At 37.3% G+C, this 18,990-nt stretch overlaps 1 protein-coding gene across 4 annotated transcripts in view; it reads left to right on the top strand.

Moving 5' to 3' along the window:
* Window positions 1-18,990, top strand: part of RAPGEF4 (Rap guanine nucleotide exchange factor 4) — a 144,530-nt gene that overhangs the window by 61,733 nt on the left and 63,807 nt on the right. For all 4 annotated transcript variants that reach the window (XM_048952744.1, XM_048952745.1, XM_048952747.1 and 1 more), the window contains 2 exons: window positions 3,723-3,795; window positions 4,820-4,884. In XM_048952744.1, the coding sequence (XP_048808701.1) occupies window positions 3,723-3,795; window positions 4,820-4,884 (138 nt within the window). The remainder of the gene's footprint in view (window positions 1-3,722; window positions 3,796-4,819; window positions 4,885-18,990) is intronic.

Below are 18,990 nucleotides of genomic sequence, written 5' to 3' on the forward strand. Positions count from 1 at the left end.
CCAAAGTGCGTTTGTGGTATAGAAGAAAATCCAGTGAAGTCATGAAGGCAGCTGAGACTCTTCACCAGCTAACCAAGAGCTGCCTTTAAAAACTGTTTGCATGAAAATTCACCTCCAGCACATCCCCAGTGAGGAAAGCATGCTACTTGTTATTCAATCTTTTCCTCTTTTCCTCCCATCCTCTACTGCTCCTCACCAGTGCTCTTCTGTGCTTTAGGCTATAGCAGTGACTGGAAAGGTCATGTTAATTTTTACTACTGTGTGGATGTGGGATAGTCACTAACAGGAAGAAAAAATATGGTCTTTATTACTTGTGCTGTCAGAGTAGCTGCAAGAAGTGTCTGATCTTTAAGCTATTGCGTGATAGAGTTTGTAAATTGGTAGAAATCTGAAGACTGAGTGAATAGGTCACTGAGTGTAGTTCTAAAACCTGCTGTCACATTGGATTTACAGAACATGACAACTTCTGCTAATAAACAAGCTTATATGATAGCTGTTCTTGTTTTTCACAATGAAACCCTATCCAGAGGACACTCCAACAGTGGAATACACTTTCAGAAGCCTTTTGTAAATATTTAGTCTGTTTATCTTCAGGATCATTTTAAATGTCATCTACCAGAAAAATTTTACTGATTGCATTTTCTTTTCATTAATAGATATTACATGCTCAATTGTTATGTTCTCCTGATTGTCTCAGCTTTGAGAGAGCTCAGCTTGTGAATTTTTATGCAGTTATTTTTATTTTTGCATATTTATGTTTCCCAGTGGACAGCATTTACCATACTTCTTGACTAGTGTCCTTTGACATTTAACTTGGCTGATAAGCTGGCAAAATTTTAGGTGTAAATTGTGCCTTCCTCCCCAAACCCGGGTATCTTATGGACTCCATGTGTAGGCAGTCCTGTCAGCCTTCCCTCAAGGTACCTAGGTATAGAAGGTAGCTTAATCTATACTGAAATCTGCTGGAGGAGTCTGAACAGATGAGCCTTCTGAGGGCATGTCCGGAACTGGTGCCTCTTCTGGTATGTTGCCTGACTTCCTGCAAAGGCTGCACTATGCTGTGCTTGCTCCTTCAGTCTCCTCAGTAGACTTACCCAGGACAGGTTAGGGCTTTGGTGTGGAAGATGGCAAAGTGCAAGTCCTTGGCAGCCTATGCTTATGTTCTTTTTGGGCTTTGCCATCCTGAGTGTCAGGTGGGGCTCAGTATGGCTAGGGGCCTCCATAAACAAGAAGTCTTCTAGTGTTCCTAAAACACTGAGTGTAAATAATGCAGCAAATAATACAGTGGAGTACAAAACTGCATCTGTCTTCCCTGCCTATTTGGTGAAAATCAGACCTCCACCCGAAGTCGGATGTTTTTTATTGCTTTTTTTTAATTTTCTCTGAAAGATGCATTGTGTTCCAAAACCTGCAAAGTGACAGCTTCATAAAATATCTTTGGATATTTTACTGCTTCATGGCAAACAACTGTGTGGTTTTTTCCCAGCTTATGTTGTACAGGGCAGTTGCATAAGAAAGTCAGAGGAATTATCCCTAAGCAGAAATCATGCACATTTGGTACTCAATAGCAAGTGATTCTATCCTCTTCATGTGTTATATGCAATTCTGGCTTATTCTACCTGCAAGACTTGTGCAGGTAGCTAGGCTTCAAAATTTCGTGGAAATTGCATGGTGTTCTGTTTTATTTCATAAGAAGAACAAGCAGGAGAAATATTAGAGAATTAATGAAAGAAAACTGCTCTGCAGTGTATGATGATTGTGAGTGTGATATAGGGAATGCATACATTTGAAAACTAAAAAGAGAAAATTACTGTTGTCCTACTACTGAAGTTCCTTATCAAGGTGCATTAAATGTGGACTAATGATGTATTTCTGGAAAAATGCTACCTTGGATAAAACAAAACAAAGAACCGAATATCATCTGAATGGAAGAACAGAAAAAATATTGCATAAATTTCATTTTATCTTATTTCCAATGAAACATTTCAGCTTTGTTTTTAAACCTAATTCCAAGATGAAATTAAGTAGAAAAATAGAACAAAGGGTTTATCTACTCTGTGAATAAAATGTGATTTCAGCCCCTTATAACATGTTCTCCTTTCTTTCATTTTGTCAACCAAAATGAGTCTTTTTCCCTTGTTTTATATGTACGACTTACTTACTGAACTGAGAATGTAGTTACTTCTTGTGTTATTCCTCTTGCTGAGTTTCAGGCATATGACTGGAAACAAAGCATGGGGAAGTGAATGGCTTGGGAAAGAAAATAGGAGAGCTTTATCCTCAAATTCAATAGTAGATTGTGTTTTGTGTGACTGACCTGAAATAAAACATAATTTAACTCCTATGAGTTTTCAGCTGGATTATGGGTGAGATTTAAATAATGTTACTAAGCTTTAGGATGTAATCGCACATCTAAAAATAGGATTGGATTAAGATTAATGTAATCTTTGTAGCTTTTGTTATTATTTAGAATGCAAGACATTCATTCTTCAGTATTAGAACAGATAAGATTTTCATATGCATCTCTAGGAAAAAAAACATCATTAAAAGAATAATTCAAGCATCTGTTAAACTCTAGCAGACAGCATTTAGAAAGTGAATACATGCATCCCAACAGCTCCATAATGCAAAGGACAAATCTTTTTCATTAAAATTGGTCTATCAGGAAAGCTTTTTAACTCAATTGTTATGCGTGTTTACTTGAAACCTATGTGTATTTCTACTGACTGTTCATGTTCAGCTCACTGCACAACCTATGGACCACATAATACATTTTGCTTATGCTGATCAGCAGCATCCCTGTTGCACAAGCTTGCTTTGTGGCTGTTCCAAAAAAGGGAATTATAATAGTTTATCCTTGACTATGGCAGTAGCATAGTGTGATTGAAAACCAGAATGTATCAGTTATTCTTTGAATGATTTGTATGTGATAAGGAAGTTGTGTTTTTTTTTTTTTCCCTGTGGTGTTATACTTGTGGATTTCTTAAGCCCCAGACAGAGCTTTGAACCTTTTTCATCTTGTCACTGACATTCACTGAAGAAAAACATCAGTTACTGACATCAATTACAATTATGTAGTTTACAGTTGTACAAAGGACGTTATTTTTACAAAATTTTATTTGACTGCCTGATTTATGTGAATGTATACATAGAATTGGGGCTGTGTCTGTTGCGTAGCCTTACAGTTTTGAAAACCAAACTTTTGCTTCCCTAATGTGTTAGAAGTACATGTTTGGAGTCTTAGCAGTAAATCCTGTCTGTTTCAAATCTGCTACCAAAATTATAGTGGTATATGAGTCTTATTCTTATTTCACAGATTTGTTTCCATCCTTACAATAAAGCTTGAGCTTTCTAGCTCAAGTTTAGCAGAGCGGTGTAATTTCAAACAAGCTTTTAAGCAGTCTGTATGGGAAATCACACAACTAAGGGTGATATTAATTTATTAGAACCCTCCAAGCCATGCTTTGGGGAAATCAAGGAGGGAACTGTCTTAGCACAGCTCTTGATAAAATAAAGACAGTGTGCTCAAATCAAGAACACTAGCCTTGTAGCACTAATAGTAAAGGCATGTTCAACTATCTCAGCCACGAACTGCTTGTGGGCATGTGAAATACGAAGCAACAGGCACGCAGATACAAGTATTGCAGCATCCATCTGTACTCGTTCATCTGTACTGACTTAAACATCTGTAACTGACTGAATTTGCCATTGCTGTCTTTCAGAAATACCGACAGTATATGTCTGGACTTCTTACTCCTCCTTATGGTGTTATGGAAACTGGCTCCAACAATGACAGTAAGTCTGAGAAAATACAAATCAAATGTTACGGAAATTAAAGGGAAGAAGAAAAAGGTCGATGAACATCTTCTGGTTTGTGATGTGAGAATTTAAATGTTAAATTCAAGTCAGATGTTCAACAGATATTTCTGTTCTGTATAGGAGGAAATAATTTGGAACTTTATTGCTTTCTTAACTGTATACAACTGCATACAGAACTGTACACAAATCTGTACACTGATTGTATTATGTCACATAGCATTTAACTAGTTGTATTTTAGTAGCATTTCACAGACTGTATGTAGCATCTACGTTTTACGGACTGGCTGACTTACTATTATTATTCTCTAGTTATAGTATGCTATGCAACTTATTTGATAACATGAGTTAGTATTTGGAAATAGAGCCTGCAGCAGGCATGCTGCTCTCTGACCCTAGTTACGCAGGTAAATAAGTTTCAGTGTGGTTTTGCCTCATGAGAATCTGTCAGACTGTGGGATAACAGTTTAAACATGAGTCCAAGGGCAGTCTTTGGAATGTACCACTTCTGTTAATTCAAAGTATTTGCACTGAATTGCCAGAGGATTACTTAGATGCCTACTTGGATGCTATCTAATGGCCTACTCTTGCATCAGTAAATTTTGGGCCGTATGTTTTGTGATTAGCGTATTGCTCATAGCACAGTGTAGCATAACTGTCCTAGATAGTACAAACACAGTGCTGCATCTGACTTCCAGATAATAAAGCACAGATAACATCAAATGAAAAAATATAACTAATTCTTGTATATGTACTTCAAATAGTAAGTTGTGAGCAAGTACAATTTCTAGCAATCTTAAACTCAGGAGCTAACTTTCTTTTTCTTTTTTCTAATGGAAGAATTTTGCCAGAATAAATGTTCTTGTTTTTTTTTTTAAATCTAAAAATCATATATGAATATTTATGTTATCAAAGTTTTAAAGATGTCAAATTCCTTAGTAATAAATATCTCTTTTGTGACATAAAGAATATGCAGTATTTATTTACTGTATTCTTTTCTCAGGAATGCCAGATAAGGACAGTATGTCAAGCGGTGCTCTTTGCCAAGTTTCTAAAAATTATAGTAAGGTAAACAGCTTATTTTTGCCTTTGGATTTTGATGGGAAACTTTTGGTAATGGCATTGAAAAAAAAAAAGTAAAAATGCAAAGCATGTGGCTGATGCATGTGATAGCAACTTATAAGGATGCTTTAGATGTATTATAAAGCTGGAGAAAGCAAAGGGAACATCTGTGAGAGTTTGTGTCACACTCTGATTATCATCTCCCTGTAAAGAAGGTAGGTGGTGAAGGCAAGGAAGAAAGGCATCTTGGTGATAGGACCTGAACATAGCCAACTGATCATAAAATTCAGAGTTCTGTTTTAAGGCTATACTGAGTCTAACTGATGTGTAGGCATAGTTCAAGTGCTTTGCACAGGGTGAATCTTATACTGTGTTCGGAGTGCAGCTGTATTTCCCAGTTCCCCTTTATAAAGAGTTCTGTGCCTTTGGTCTCACCAGATCAAGACTCCCATGAAAGAACTTGTGATTATTACTATGCTGGCATTCTGCAATTATAGCGTGGGAAGAACACTATAGTATTCGACATTGGTGTGAAGGTTCTAAACTTTTAAGATTTATTTTATAGAGAGAGTAGGAAGGTTATAGTAACAAATAACTCCTTGGATGCCTCCTTTCTGGATAAAGGAGTTTAATTGGATGCATTTTTGTGATGTCTATAGAAAGTAAAAATTTTTTTGTTATATAACATGCATCTCTTGACAGCAGATAAAGACAGTATTTTAGCATGTTTCCCTCATGTGGAAATAACTACTTCCACCTCTCTTTCTGTCTGTCCTGCTTCATTGAGGGTACTTTCCTAATTGTCACATTTAGCCTTTAATAAATGTATAAATGAAATAGTATGCAGTTCCTTTTGCTTGTCTTATTCACTAATGTTGTACCACTTCTTGACACAATCTTACCCTTTATGATAATAAGTATTCTTCCATGCTTTAAGTAATAATTCATAGATACTTTTGTATCTCTTACTCTGTAAGCATCTTAAAAAGGTTTGAAATGTCAGTGTTGTAAAGGAGCATTTGCAAAGCTGTTCATGAGAGTTAAGACCCCTCAACAAAAGCGTCAAGTGTAGTATCCAAACTGAAAGATGCATTATTTTCTGAAGGAGGTAGAGCTAACAAGTTAAATGCATCCTGGTCCATACTGGTGGTATTCCCCCAGTGATGGGCAGTAATACTTGGCTAAGAAGCATATGCACTTTCAGGTTCAGAGTATTTTAGAAACCAAGTGAAGTCTTGTGATTATCACTGCTGCTGATAGCTGTGCTTTTCTAGCAGAAGTGGACTCTTTGCGTACAAAGTAATGTTCAATTGTGTTGGAGACAGAACTTGACTGGGAAACCTTAAAATTATTCAATCACTTTTACAGGAATTAGGTCCTTAGCAAACTTAGCTTCTCTTCCAAGACACGTAAAACAGCCATCCTTTTCCCTCCCACGCTCTGTAGACATTTCAGTGGAGAGAAACCGAGAGAGTAAATATGTGACAGATGCTTGTCACCTTGTTTTGTCCTGGAGGAGCTCAGACAGTCCCATGACAAATGTAGCAGTACCTACACAGCACAGAAATAGTTCATGAATTCTAGTTCAGTGTTTTTGCCATATGTCCATAGTTCTAATTCTGTTAAATGAAAGGTAAGTGTAACAGAAGTAAATACTTAAGTATTTTATTTACTGCATGCGAGCTTCTTTCCTGCATTTTAAAATAGTACAACTGTTACAGCATTACACATCTAGATCATTGTGTCCTGCTGTCAGTTTTGAATGATCAGAGAAAAACTATGATTGCAGGGCCAAATTCCCAGAAGTGTTGCCAGCTATTTGAAATACAAAGCAACAAGCTACCAGAACACAGTCTGTGTTCATATGTTTTATATATTTTGTATGTTCCACTGTAATATGCGGCTGCAGAAATTGCTAATGCATCAGGGATAGGCATTCAGTCAGGGAAATGGTAGTGTTTGCAGAATATCTTTGAATTACTTTATCTTATTATTGCTGGAATGATGCTGGTAGGACTGGCAGCCAAGGGTGAGGCCTGCAAGCTGCTCCATAATGGCCTGACAGACTGAGCAAGGGACTTTCTGAAATTCGGAGAAAGTTACTCGAAGTCTTTCATGTTGCAAGACGACATTGCATGCTTAGAAGGAGATAACATCATTTCTTCAGTAATCTTAATGATACATTTATATCTGTTTCTCTGGTTTAGTTTTGCAGGGAAATTAATAACTATAAATAATTCTAATAAAATAAAATCAAATATATTCCACTCTTGATGTAGAAAAATGCATGTTTTTCTGTTACAGCTTGTGCTGAGCCATTTTTAAGGACTGTAGTAGCTTATTTTCCATGTTTGCTAATTATTTGGGTTTCATCTTCATAGCTTATTTTTTTCTCTTATCACATCTCTTATTTTTTGATGAGTAACGCAAGATTTTTCTTTTAATGTATGCCTTGAAATTTTCTCACCATATGGGGATGTTTGCTTTTCCTAGTTCATTAAAATCTATTAAAAAGAATTCTGTTTGGAGAAGGCAGCAAAGAGATTTTCTAACACCAAACAAGAATTAATTTGCATTTAGGATTACATTATTGAGCATCACTTAATACAATGTAACAGTTAAATTGAGCATAAAATACGTGGAATATGTTACACTCTCCAGTTACATCTTGAGAAATGGAAACAGAATCAAATTTAAGCCATATTAAATAAGGAAAAATCACACATATCTGTCTTTCTAACTAGTCAGTCTGATATCATTGCAATGGTCTTACTAGCTCCAGTTTTTGAACCTTCTGATGGAATAGATTGGGATGTAACTGGATCTGCTAGGTGATTATAACCATAAAGCCAAAATGACAAAATCAATAATAATTTCAAATACATTTTTGGAAAATATACAGAAGAGTACTTAAAAGACAGGGGAGGTCAGGCTCCAGTGAGCAGACAGAATAGGTAGTGGTTCTTTCTCCATATATTACCAGCAGAGCTGGCAGCAGGGTTGCGTGGTGGTTCCACTACAAGATCTTGTTTTTACAATTTGGCCAGTTTCTCACTGCTTAGACTGAATTTTTCATGCTGAGAGTTTGCTCTGGCTGATTTTTAAGTGGAAATATATCAAACCTCTCTGACATTGAGGTTGGGGGGGGAAATGCACACTGCAGGTTAAATAGCTTTTCCCAATGATACTCGGACAAACCTGTCCTGTCAACTAGGAGCTTGACATTTAGGGCTTGTTCTGACAGGAATGAGTGCTATTGGTGACTCTACAAAATAAGCCATCATATTATGCCTTGAAAAACATCATTTGAAACAGACTAATTAGGGGCACATAAAAGTTTTTCCATGCAGGCTGTGTGCCTTGCATGTAGAATTCCCAAACTATGTCTTTGGTCCTGCACTGCTTGGGCATTACTGTGTCCATGGTGAACAGTATGTTTTTTGTTGCAGTGGCTGGTTCTAGTTAGAGTAACATTTTGAGTTCCAGCCAGAGACTGTAAACAAGAATGATTCTTGTCTCCCCTGTACGTATACACTCTCTAGCTGGGAAAGGAGTAGAGAAATAGCTCATTGTTCTCTGGAGACATGAGATATATGATGGTTTTAAAGTAGAAAACAGCATGTCACAGAAAAGAGCTGTACAGACACAGGAATGAATGTGGATGAGAGGACAGTCCAACTGAGAGCATGAATCTTCACTCTACTGTGGTGCTTGGTGCTGCACGTGTTTTTCTGCTGTCAGAAAATGTCTAAAACTGCTTTGTATCATCAGCCCAAGAGATGATGGGAACAATCCACAAGAAGGATAGAACTCTCTGATTAATGATAATGATTCTATTTATTCGAGTAGTTGATAGTAAAAATAAAAAAGTTCTAACCATGTTGATATTTCTAGTTAAAGTTCTGTGTTCTTTTCTGTAATGTGCAGTTCTTTTCTCCATAGAGCAGTTTGCTAAAAGAGCCCCCACATTCTCAAGAAATGACACCAAAAACAAACAAAAAGCCCAACAACAAAAATAGTCTGCATTAAAGGGAGGCTGAAAGCTCAAGTGCTTGAAAGCAAAGCTTCAAGAGTGAAGGTTGACTGAGCAGTGTTAATGAAGTCCTCTTATCCGTGTTTGTTATGGTGCAGACTTAATTTCTTCATGTTTATTATGGTACAGACTTTGATTACCTACTCATATACATTTTTCCTGTGGCACATTCAATTAAAACAACACCTCACCTCAAAAAATCATGCCAGTTTTCTTTTTTTTTCTGCAACTTAATCTCTATGGCTGCTTTGAATAAATAAATAACCTGCAGAAATCTGTAGCTTTGTGTTAAAGCCTACATCCTTAAAGAAGGAAAGTGCTTCTGCATATCCTGAAGAAGGCATACTAAACACAGAAGATGTAAGGAGATTAATTGTATGAATTAGCACAACTTAGTCTTGATCCCAGGTGAAGATATACATATATCTTTTTTTTTTTTTATTTCTGAATTTTCTTATGTTTTGTTGCCTTTATCTTCCCTGTGTTGTCTTTAGTTTCTGTTGTGATAAAGAATTGCAGGAGCTCCCTCTAGTGCATGAAGTAATATTCAGAAAACACGCAAAACAAGTCTGTTAAATTTACAGGCTGGAAAGTCTCTTTTGTGTTTTTGATGTAATTGCTTGAAATCCTTTAGAGTGGAAGCTTATTGAAAGTGACTTATTTGAAGACATTTTTGTAAAGCAAACCTTCTTTCTGTAGGATGTGCAGGAACTCATCTGAAAGTTACCTTTTTACCCAACTTCTTCCCTGATTAATTTTGACATCAAAAAATGTAGATCGGTTTTCCTCACTGAACTTTCAGTAAGGCTTGGATGCCATACTGATTGGTACATATTTAAACAATTGGAATTATTGTGAAAATATAATTTACTATTTTATTAACTTTAACTGCATTTTATGAAAGCACACTTAAGAGATCTTTCAGCTGACAGAGAAGGACGTAATCTAAGTGTTAATTCCCAAAATACTGACATTTTCAACATTACCGGTCAAATGAATATTTGCTTATTTCAATTTTCGAACACTTAACTGTATCTCTGGGGATTTTGAAGTATATTGTTTGTGAAGATGACAACACAGTTCACTAGATGCAGCCTTGAAGAGTCCATGCAAGGTACAAGTAGTAACCATGTTCACCCACCACATTAGCTACTCTAGCAAAAACCATAGTAATTCCACTTCTGATTTCCCTGTAGTTCAATTTTCTTTTCCCAGATGACTGAGAAGAAAGCTTATCTTTTAACATATTCAGTAGACTATCAGATGTGAAGTTCGATAGACAATTAGCAGAATACTAAAGGAAATTTTTCACATGCCCATGAAATTCAGAGCCTACAAGGCTGAATTAAAGAAAGAGAAAGCAGTAAAGCTAGCGGTGAATTTATAGATGGAATGAGAAGATACTCATCTGGAAGTGGTAACCTCTCTAACATTTACATAAAACTTGTTGTAGAAGAGTTGTTTTCTGTGTGAATGTTTTATGTAACTGTTCAGTAGGAAGCATACACTAATTCCTAACCTTGCCTGGGTTCTATGCCAGAGTCTGTTGTCCAATAAAATGTTAACACAGGATTTAAAAAAAAAAAATCCTTTCATTTTCTGTTTTAAAGTGGTTGCATAAAAGCACTCTGTGCAACTATTTCTAAATAATGTCTTCATGCAGTCCTAACTACTGGTTACTTTTATGCGAAGGTAAAATATGCTTAGATGTCTGTTCTTAATTTTGCATTGAGGTGCTTAGGGTTCATTTGTCAACACAGCCTGTAACTATTTGGCTAGTGCAGAGGCTGTGCATATAGTTCCTGGCCATGAGTCACATGGTGACAGCATATGGCAGGAGATATAACAAAGACAAAAGTGTGATGTGAGTAGGAGTCTGTGACAAATACGTTTTTCATATGTTAGTGATGAACTTCATCATGAAAAATGTGAAGGTCTATATGTCATCAGAGCTCTTTAATGTAAACAGAATTGTTAGTAGGGCTGCAGGTTTACAAAAGTAAGTTTTACGTAAGATAAATTTTTGCAGAACCGTCGGGGAAGTTTCTGGGGCATGGCTGTTTGTAGTTCTAGCCATGTGGAGATTATGTACAGCTGTAGGCCTTCCTTCCAGACACCAGTGTGAATAGCAGTGCCTCAAAGAAATGCTTGTGCCGCTTCATCATCTTTTATCCAATGCAGCTGTCTGATGATCTGTAAAATATCTGTGATCCGTAATTTCATTGTGTCTCCTGAATTCTGGAGGCCATAACAGCAGTTTCTATTGGAACCTATTTATTATAATCATATAACAAAACTTCAGTCTGACCAAGAGAGAGCTAGCCAGACTCGTCTCAAAATGGAATTTGTAGCTGTGATCAGCGATTCTCCTTTGATCTTTTATAATACCAGAAGGAATAATATCGTAGGGGGAAATATAACCAAAAAAAGAGTCCTTGGTTCAAATTGCTGCTTATCTATCAGTGTGCTTGTCAAAATAACTTAATTTTACTTCATAACATTCTTGATCCAGTTCAGGGATCCCTGTTCTTTGAAGCCTTCCATGAATTTGAAAGAAAAAAAAACATGATCCCTACTTATGAAATGAGGACTTTTCATTGTTGTGACTCAGGACAGAATGAGGGATAAATAAAGTATTCTACAGCATAGTGAGATTGCTGAGAGAGACAAGACTTCTCTTGGTACCTTTTGAACCTTTTACAGCAAATGGTGGAATTTTGCAACTTAAAGGTCCTGAAGAAACAGTTTTATCTTGAATTTTGATCTCTTTTTCTAAGAATAATAACAACACTGGACTGGGATGAAATATATCTAGGTGTTTTTATGTTTTAAAATATAAGCAAATGGCCACATTTATCTTGGGAGATGATAATGGGAAAAATCATGAATAATACCTGGTAATACAGCACAGTTGTGTTGTGAGTAATGAAAAGAGTGTATCCCTTTTCTATCCCAATTGCAAAATATCTCTGGAACAACCATTGCTCATTTCTGAGGAATGGATAACTAAACTTGAAAGAACGTGTCTATATCTGTATGTAAGTGTTGCATGACTTTTTTGAGGCATTGTGAAGCTACCAGAAAGACCAGATCAGAATAGCGTGGGTTTTATCATGAGGAAGAAATGAAAAGATGAAGAACTGAGGGGTGGGGAGGAGAGAGAGATCTTCCATCTCCAAGGTAACAAGTCGCATTCTAAACTAAATATTAGAAGTAAGCAATGCGAGTTTTAAGTTCCTTGACTTCTATATTTGAGAGTTGCATAACATGTAAGATGTACTCTGCATTTGTCTCAGCCAAGAGTCTCTTCAAGCAAATGTTATTTTTGTGCTCTCACTCCTCTTATTGTTTGTTTTCCATGTCAGTCTTTGTAGCAATTTGTTTGTATCCTAAACCTATGTAATTCTGATTTGTACTGCCTGCTATGATGCAAAGAAGTACTGCTCCAAGCAGCTTGCAGCCACAGAGAAGATGGACTGACCGTCAGGCAGAAAGGTGCTGGTTGCTTCAGAACCTTGTAAGGCACACAACTTACACGTGAACTTATATTTTAACTGATTTTTTTTCTGATTTTTTTTTCTTCTGTGATCATCCTGGAACACATTGGGAGTGGGAGGACAAAGTTCGGAAATCAACAGACAAATGAAAAACTGAGTGATACATATTTATTTATTTTGCTATTCAAAAGGAATCTGCCTTACAGTTTCATTTGTTAGACTAGGAATGCTGAGTAAGAGCAGTAAGCAAGTACTTGACTGCTCCCAGTGTAACCTTTCCAGAACTAGATTTCAGAGGTGATTGGGGCGATCTAGGGAAAGCAATTTGGATACTGAAATGTTTCCTCTTTGTGGGAATAAAGTGCATTTTCCCACTGTTGCCTAATTGAATGAGTATTGTTGTCATAGTTTAGACAAATACAATGAATAAAAGGAAAATAAGAAATTCCAAGAAGATGCTAGAAATTGTAGAACATTCATTATAGTGAAGCAGCTGTGGAAAGTTATTTGGATATGAAAATCGATCTTGCTTTCAGTTGTGTAGAGCAACATAGCGCATAGCTTTACCTGCCAGTGCTGGCAAGGGCAGTCTGACAGTATGTACTGTGGAGTCACATTTAATGACTCTTGTTCTATGGCTGTGTCTTTTGTGTGATTCTGTCCCAACCCGTAAAAACATGCACATATGCTCCATTTATCTCTTGCAGTTGAAAGGCAGAAAGAGTGGGTAATTACAGTGGAAAAAAAAAAAGGTCCTTTTCAAGGTTTATGTCTTCAGGCAAGTCAAGCGTATACAAGTAGCATTTGGCACTTATATTTGAAACAGCAAAGTGAATTTTTTGAATCTTATAATTATTTTTTCAAGTTTGGCAGACGAATTAGGTCAAGGATCTTAAAATCAGATTCCATTTAGTTACTCATTTCATCTCTGAGAGCACTTTGACTTCTTGTCCTACAGTGCATGCAGGAAATTGGAATTCCACAAAGTCGAATATAGTTCTGAAGTAATCAATGTGTCTGACTTAGCAACATCATTTCTTTAGCTATGTACAAATGACAAAAATTTGAGAGGTTAATAAATAGTGTGGAAAAGCAAGCTGTCCAGCGACTTTTGTTTTTTCTTAGTGTTGCCTAGATGTAAGCCAGGAACCTCGTGTACTGACAACACCACCAAAACTATGGAGCTCAATTACAGCCATTTGAAATGAGAAAAGCTGAGGCAAAAATGTCAGATAGCTACAAAAGAGATGAAAATGTAATTGGACTGGTATTTCCCGTCATGTTAGGGGCAAATGCAGTTTGGGTATTTAAAGATTTATGATTTTTCATTATTTATTCTTTTTGTAAATTTCCTTCTGGAAGAAAACTTGGCAGAAGAGTGTGAATGTTTGATCTCTGCATGCTTTATCATCAGTGATGCAGCTGTCTTAAAATTAAAGATTGCAGTTAGTGAGGAAATACAAATACATATTGCTGAGTTGGCTAACAGAGAAATGAAAAGAATACATAATTTGGGTTTTGAAGTAAAAATGAGGAGGGGGAAAAAAGCATACTTCCATTACAAGTTATTACATTGCTGCTAATTAGTGTTATCCAGTCACATTTCTTTTCATCTTAGGAAATAAGCACATATAAACAACTTGTATAATAACCTTAAATATAAACTGGACGGAGGAGGAGCCAGTAATTTAATGGGGGTGCATTATGATTAAGTCTTTGTAAACTTCTCAGTATCGCTTTGTTCACTCTCACTGTGTAAGGTCACTGACTTCAAATACCTGAATCTGAGGGGTCTCAAAGGAGCATCTCTCATGCCACATTCTTCCCTTGTAGCATTTTGCACAATGGTTCAGCTGGTTATTTCTCACCTGAACCATAAACTAATTCAGTCCACCTGAGAGCCCCACAGGTGTCAGCAGTGTCCTCAGGCAAAGAAGCAGATAAGGGTGACTGGGCAGTAAGCCATGACAGGAGCAGACCTTATGGTAAGAGAGCAGAACTGTCAGAAGAACATTAACCTTTTTTTTTTTTTTCTGAGCTTAATTTTCTGCTCTTCCTGACCAGGGATTTAACTTCCTGACCAGGGGTGGAACACAGCAGTCTTGCTTCAGGCTGCTGTGAACTATCTGGGGTGTTAAATATCTAACCTCTGGACAAAGCATTGCTGGGCTTGTCAGCTGTGGGCTGTGAGAATCTCTGCAGCCTTCTTGTATCTCGTATCTCTGCAGCCATCTTCAGCTGCTGGGTGGGCAGAGGAGTAGCAGACTAGGCAAGTTTTCATCAGGCCTTCTTGCAGTGCTGTTGCAGCTCACTGCAAAGTCACCCACAAATCTGTCTGATTTCAATCTCAAGCGCCTAAACACAGATTTGTATGATGTATTCCTGTTACAGCTGTAATACTCATGCAGAAATAGGCAAACAGTTGTTCCTCTCTCTCTCTTCCCCTCCCTCTTCTTAGGTTGTCTTAATTGTATTCAGAGACAGCCTAAATTAGGGACTGTGGTCTGCTAACTGCTGCATTCTGGCACCTGTTCCAAATCAGTCTGGGAAATGGGCCCAGGAAAAGCCTTTTGTCGCTAGCTGTGCAAGGTTCCTCATCTAGTCTGGCAAAACTCTAGGAGTCCACAAGATAAAGCAGTCTCACCCTTCCTTCTTTATTTTCCCTTTGTCTTCTTTTTTTCCCCCTTTTTCTGTCTCCTTCCCTTACCATCCCCCCCTTCAATTTAAGTTTGCACTCACCAAATGATAGTGCGCTTCTGCAGATTACAGGGGAGTGTTGCAAAAAACATCTTGACAAACCTGTAAAAGTAAGTTTTGTTAAATTTCTTCTGCTGTAAACGTGTGTCTGCTGCTCCACAGTGGTTCTGGGCCTCTCTGTGTAGCAGAGTGGCTCTCCCATCTTCCTGGGATAGTAGTCCAAGCTGGGAAGTGAGGAGGGAGAAGGAAACCAGGAGGCTGCCTGAATGCTACTCCATCTGTTCAATTTCTTCAGTGTTACAGTCAGTGTTCTTGATAGACTGCCTTTTGCTTGGCTTTTCTGCTGTGAAGTTTGGGTTGGGGAGTATGGACTGCTGCCTGGGAAGTGCTGCATGACCTTGTGGCACTACAGATAAGTGGCAATCTGCAACAATGTTTATTGGCCTTTACTGTTTCAGAGGTTCTTCTGGGGAGGATGTACTACCCTTTCCCTGAGGTAGTCTCTTAGACTGACTGTAATGGAAAAGCTGCATATTTATACATTTTTTTCAGAAACGTTTGGTATTTTAGACAAACAAGTCAGCTGTGAGTATTCTGTGTGATCAGTGTCTCCAGGCTGGTTTGGATTACAGTAATTAAACTTCTCTGCAGCAGCAAGCATTAACTGTTCATCTTCATGCTGTGATTTACTTAACCTAATGCAGAAGTAGCTATCTAATGCAGAAGTAGCTATCTTTTATACAGCCTACAGTGGTCCTCTCTAAGGAGACAGTTAAGCCAAAGAAGATTTGGAGTTTATGATTGAAAAGGAGGTGAGCAGTTGAGAGATGGTAGGGACAGAATTTCAGTTGAAGGAAGCAATGTTTTTAGTACTGATGTGAAAATTAACAGCAACATTAAGGAGAAAAAGAAGAAAGGAGATAAATTACGAAATACATACAACAGGTCCCTTTCCATTTCACGAAGACAGGGCTGGTTCTGTGGTGTCCCTATAAGCTAGACATCATAGAATTTACAGAACTTGAGATACATACTGAGAGAGGTTTAAAAAAGGTCATTTCTTTCAGAAACATACTGTAGAGAATTGGGATGTAAAGAGATGTGGCTAGCTAGGGAAAATGTCAGATAAAGTAATTCTACCTCTCTGTATCAGTCCTGAATTAATTATTTTAATTATTCCAGTGTTCTGTGAGCATTTCTGGAACTTCCTCCCCCTCCCCCCCCACCCCAATAAAAACGAATGTGAATGTGTTGATTTAAATGGCAGCAAACTGGGCAGTTGCAAGCTCTGTAGGAAGGTGGGAGGGGGTAAGGAGCAAATCTATAAAAATGAAATCTTTATTATTCAATACTAATTATGTTTTGTTCAGATATGTAGAATTTGCTAGTATTGTTCTTTTACTATTTTCCTTAGGAATGCCGACTACTCACACAGATGTGTATTAGCTCATTTGTATCTTATTTACTGATTATTCTAATTGTATTATGGAATTAATATGAAAAACGGGATGTTAATCCATATTTTTTTCAGATCTAATAATTTGATTCCAAGTACCCTTGTGTGATTTTAATCAATACAGTTACTTCCAATGAAGTATCAGAACAACACTGAATTAACTGATTGTATGTACGTCAGTTATGAGATTCATTTTATGCTGGTTAAATCTGTGGGATTACAGTTAGGTTTTATTGTGAAAGAGAAGTTCCTACCCTTTATAGCCGTTATTTTCTCCCTGAATTTATAATGTTGGACTACTCCCTTTGCTGAATAATCGGATCCTGATGTCTCTTGATGTTGGAAGGGGAATTTGATGCTCCTGAGTTGTCCTCAGAAGATGCATATTGCTTCCTGTGATTTGGTTCTGAGCTGTGAGGGCTGTTGTGTCCCAGGCAGGAACAGAAGCTGTCTGATGTCAAAACCACTAGGAAAAAGGGTGTTTGCATAAGGAAATAAAATCTGGTATTCAGATGAAAGCACCCAGTAAACTGCACAGTATTTGATACAGATGGGGCAGGACAGTTAACAGGTTCAGCATATCAGCACTGTAGACTTTGACAAGGCTTTTGAAGTCAGGGAGAAAGAGAAGTTTTGAGGAAGATAAGAAGATTGTTTTGTGGATATTTGCCAAGAGCAGAATGCTTGTCTTTTTCACTGATGCACAAATAGGTAAATTAAATAGAAGTGCTTGAATGGGTTTTATGTTTATGACAGAAGACTGTAAGCTGTTGAAGTAATACTGGGCTGAAAGAAAAATGTTTGTGCTTTCTAAAAATGTGTTCTGGTCTAGCATTTATTGTGGGATTTCTTCTGTTTACTTTCATATGCTACAGAAGCAGCCATTTACCTGTATTAGAAAGTATATTCTATGTAGATGGAAGAGATCTATGTAGATCATTAAAAATCATGTGATTTCCTTCTGTGAAGTAGCATAATGGATGATGTTGCATTGGATATTGCTAGATTATTCCTTCTCAGTTCATTTTTATAAATAATTCATTTCTGAAAAGGATGACAGGAAGAAGGAGGAGTAGATAGAGCAGTTGGAATCTGACACAGCTGTGCTTCCTTCCTTCAATGTTTCTTCATTTTGTGTATGTTCACACAGTAACTGTCCTGAACTGAGAGACGAAGGAACCTGGAATCACCAGAAGAGACACAAAACAGGTTTAAATTAACATGCCTTCTCTGCTTGCCAGAGATGTTATCCTGATGCTGCCCTCCCTGAGGAATTCAGGATGTAATCTTCAATGAGCCCCATGTCACTTTGATGACTTCCTTTTTTTGTTAAAAACATTATAAAATACTTAGGGTGAAATTGTAGTGACTTGACTTCCAGGATTTTGCTTGCAACATTCAGTTGCTCATTCTCATTACTTGTCAGTGATGTGAATAGACACTGTCATCCCCATTTTACAGATGGAGAAGTTGAAACACTTCGAGGCAGAACAACTATCTGAGGTCATGTGATAAACTGGTATCACTCAGATGACAGTAGAGCTCTTGGCTCATTTGGGTGTTGTTTTCACTACACTGAAGAGTTTTAACAGGGTCACAATTTCACCCCTCTATCCACAATTTCACACTCTATCCAGTTTTTGCACCTAAGACTTCATCAAGTATTTCTCAGAGGGCAGTTCTGGTGATGGGTTTGCTCAAGGCACAGGTGAGTCCATATAGCCACATTTGTCTACCGGCATGGCTCCTGAGAGCTTTGGAGCTTGCATGTGCAGAAGTTACAAAGGAATCTGGAAACAAATCCTCCAGAGCTTGTCAGTCTTTGGCTTCAATTTGGTTTGCTTTTGAATTGCTTATCTGAAGAATGTGTTAGTGGCAAGTCTTAACATTGCTGTCTAATATTATTTTAATTTTTCGTCTTCATTATAGTTTGCTTTTCAATATGTATTTCAAGTGAACATACTGTTAAAGCCATAGATAATAAGAAAACAGTAGTTCTCAGGCGATTAAAAAAAAATCATTGATTCTTTTGTAGATTAATAAAATGCAGCAGCAGAGCAGCCTGTAACAATATTGGATTGAGATTCCTTATGACAACTGTAGCCACACCTCTACCAGGATATCAGGAATGCTCACAGTGGTGTTAACATTTTCTGACATTTTATTCAATGCATGCAATGTAGTTGTAACAGCTGTTTCATTGTAGTAGGGAAGTAGAAAAATGACAGGAAAATAAGAGATCATTAGGCATGTTCTGGCTTTTTTTGTGCACTGGTCATAGTCTGTTTCAATATTCTTTTTCTCTTTGACATTCACAGTGAGGTATCATTTTTGGTAATGGCTGAATCATTTTGTGCTAAGAGGGATAGACATTTACAGTTTGTCAAAGAAACGTTGTAGAAGTGCTAAATAATGCAATTTCAGTTTAA

This window comes from Lagopus muta, chromosome 8, assembly GCF_023343835.1.
Source record: "Lagopus muta isolate bLagMut1 chromosome 8, bLagMut1 primary, whole genome shotgun sequence".
Classification (NCBI taxonomy): Eukaryota; Metazoa; Chordata; class Aves; order Galliformes; family Phasianidae; genus Lagopus; species Lagopus muta.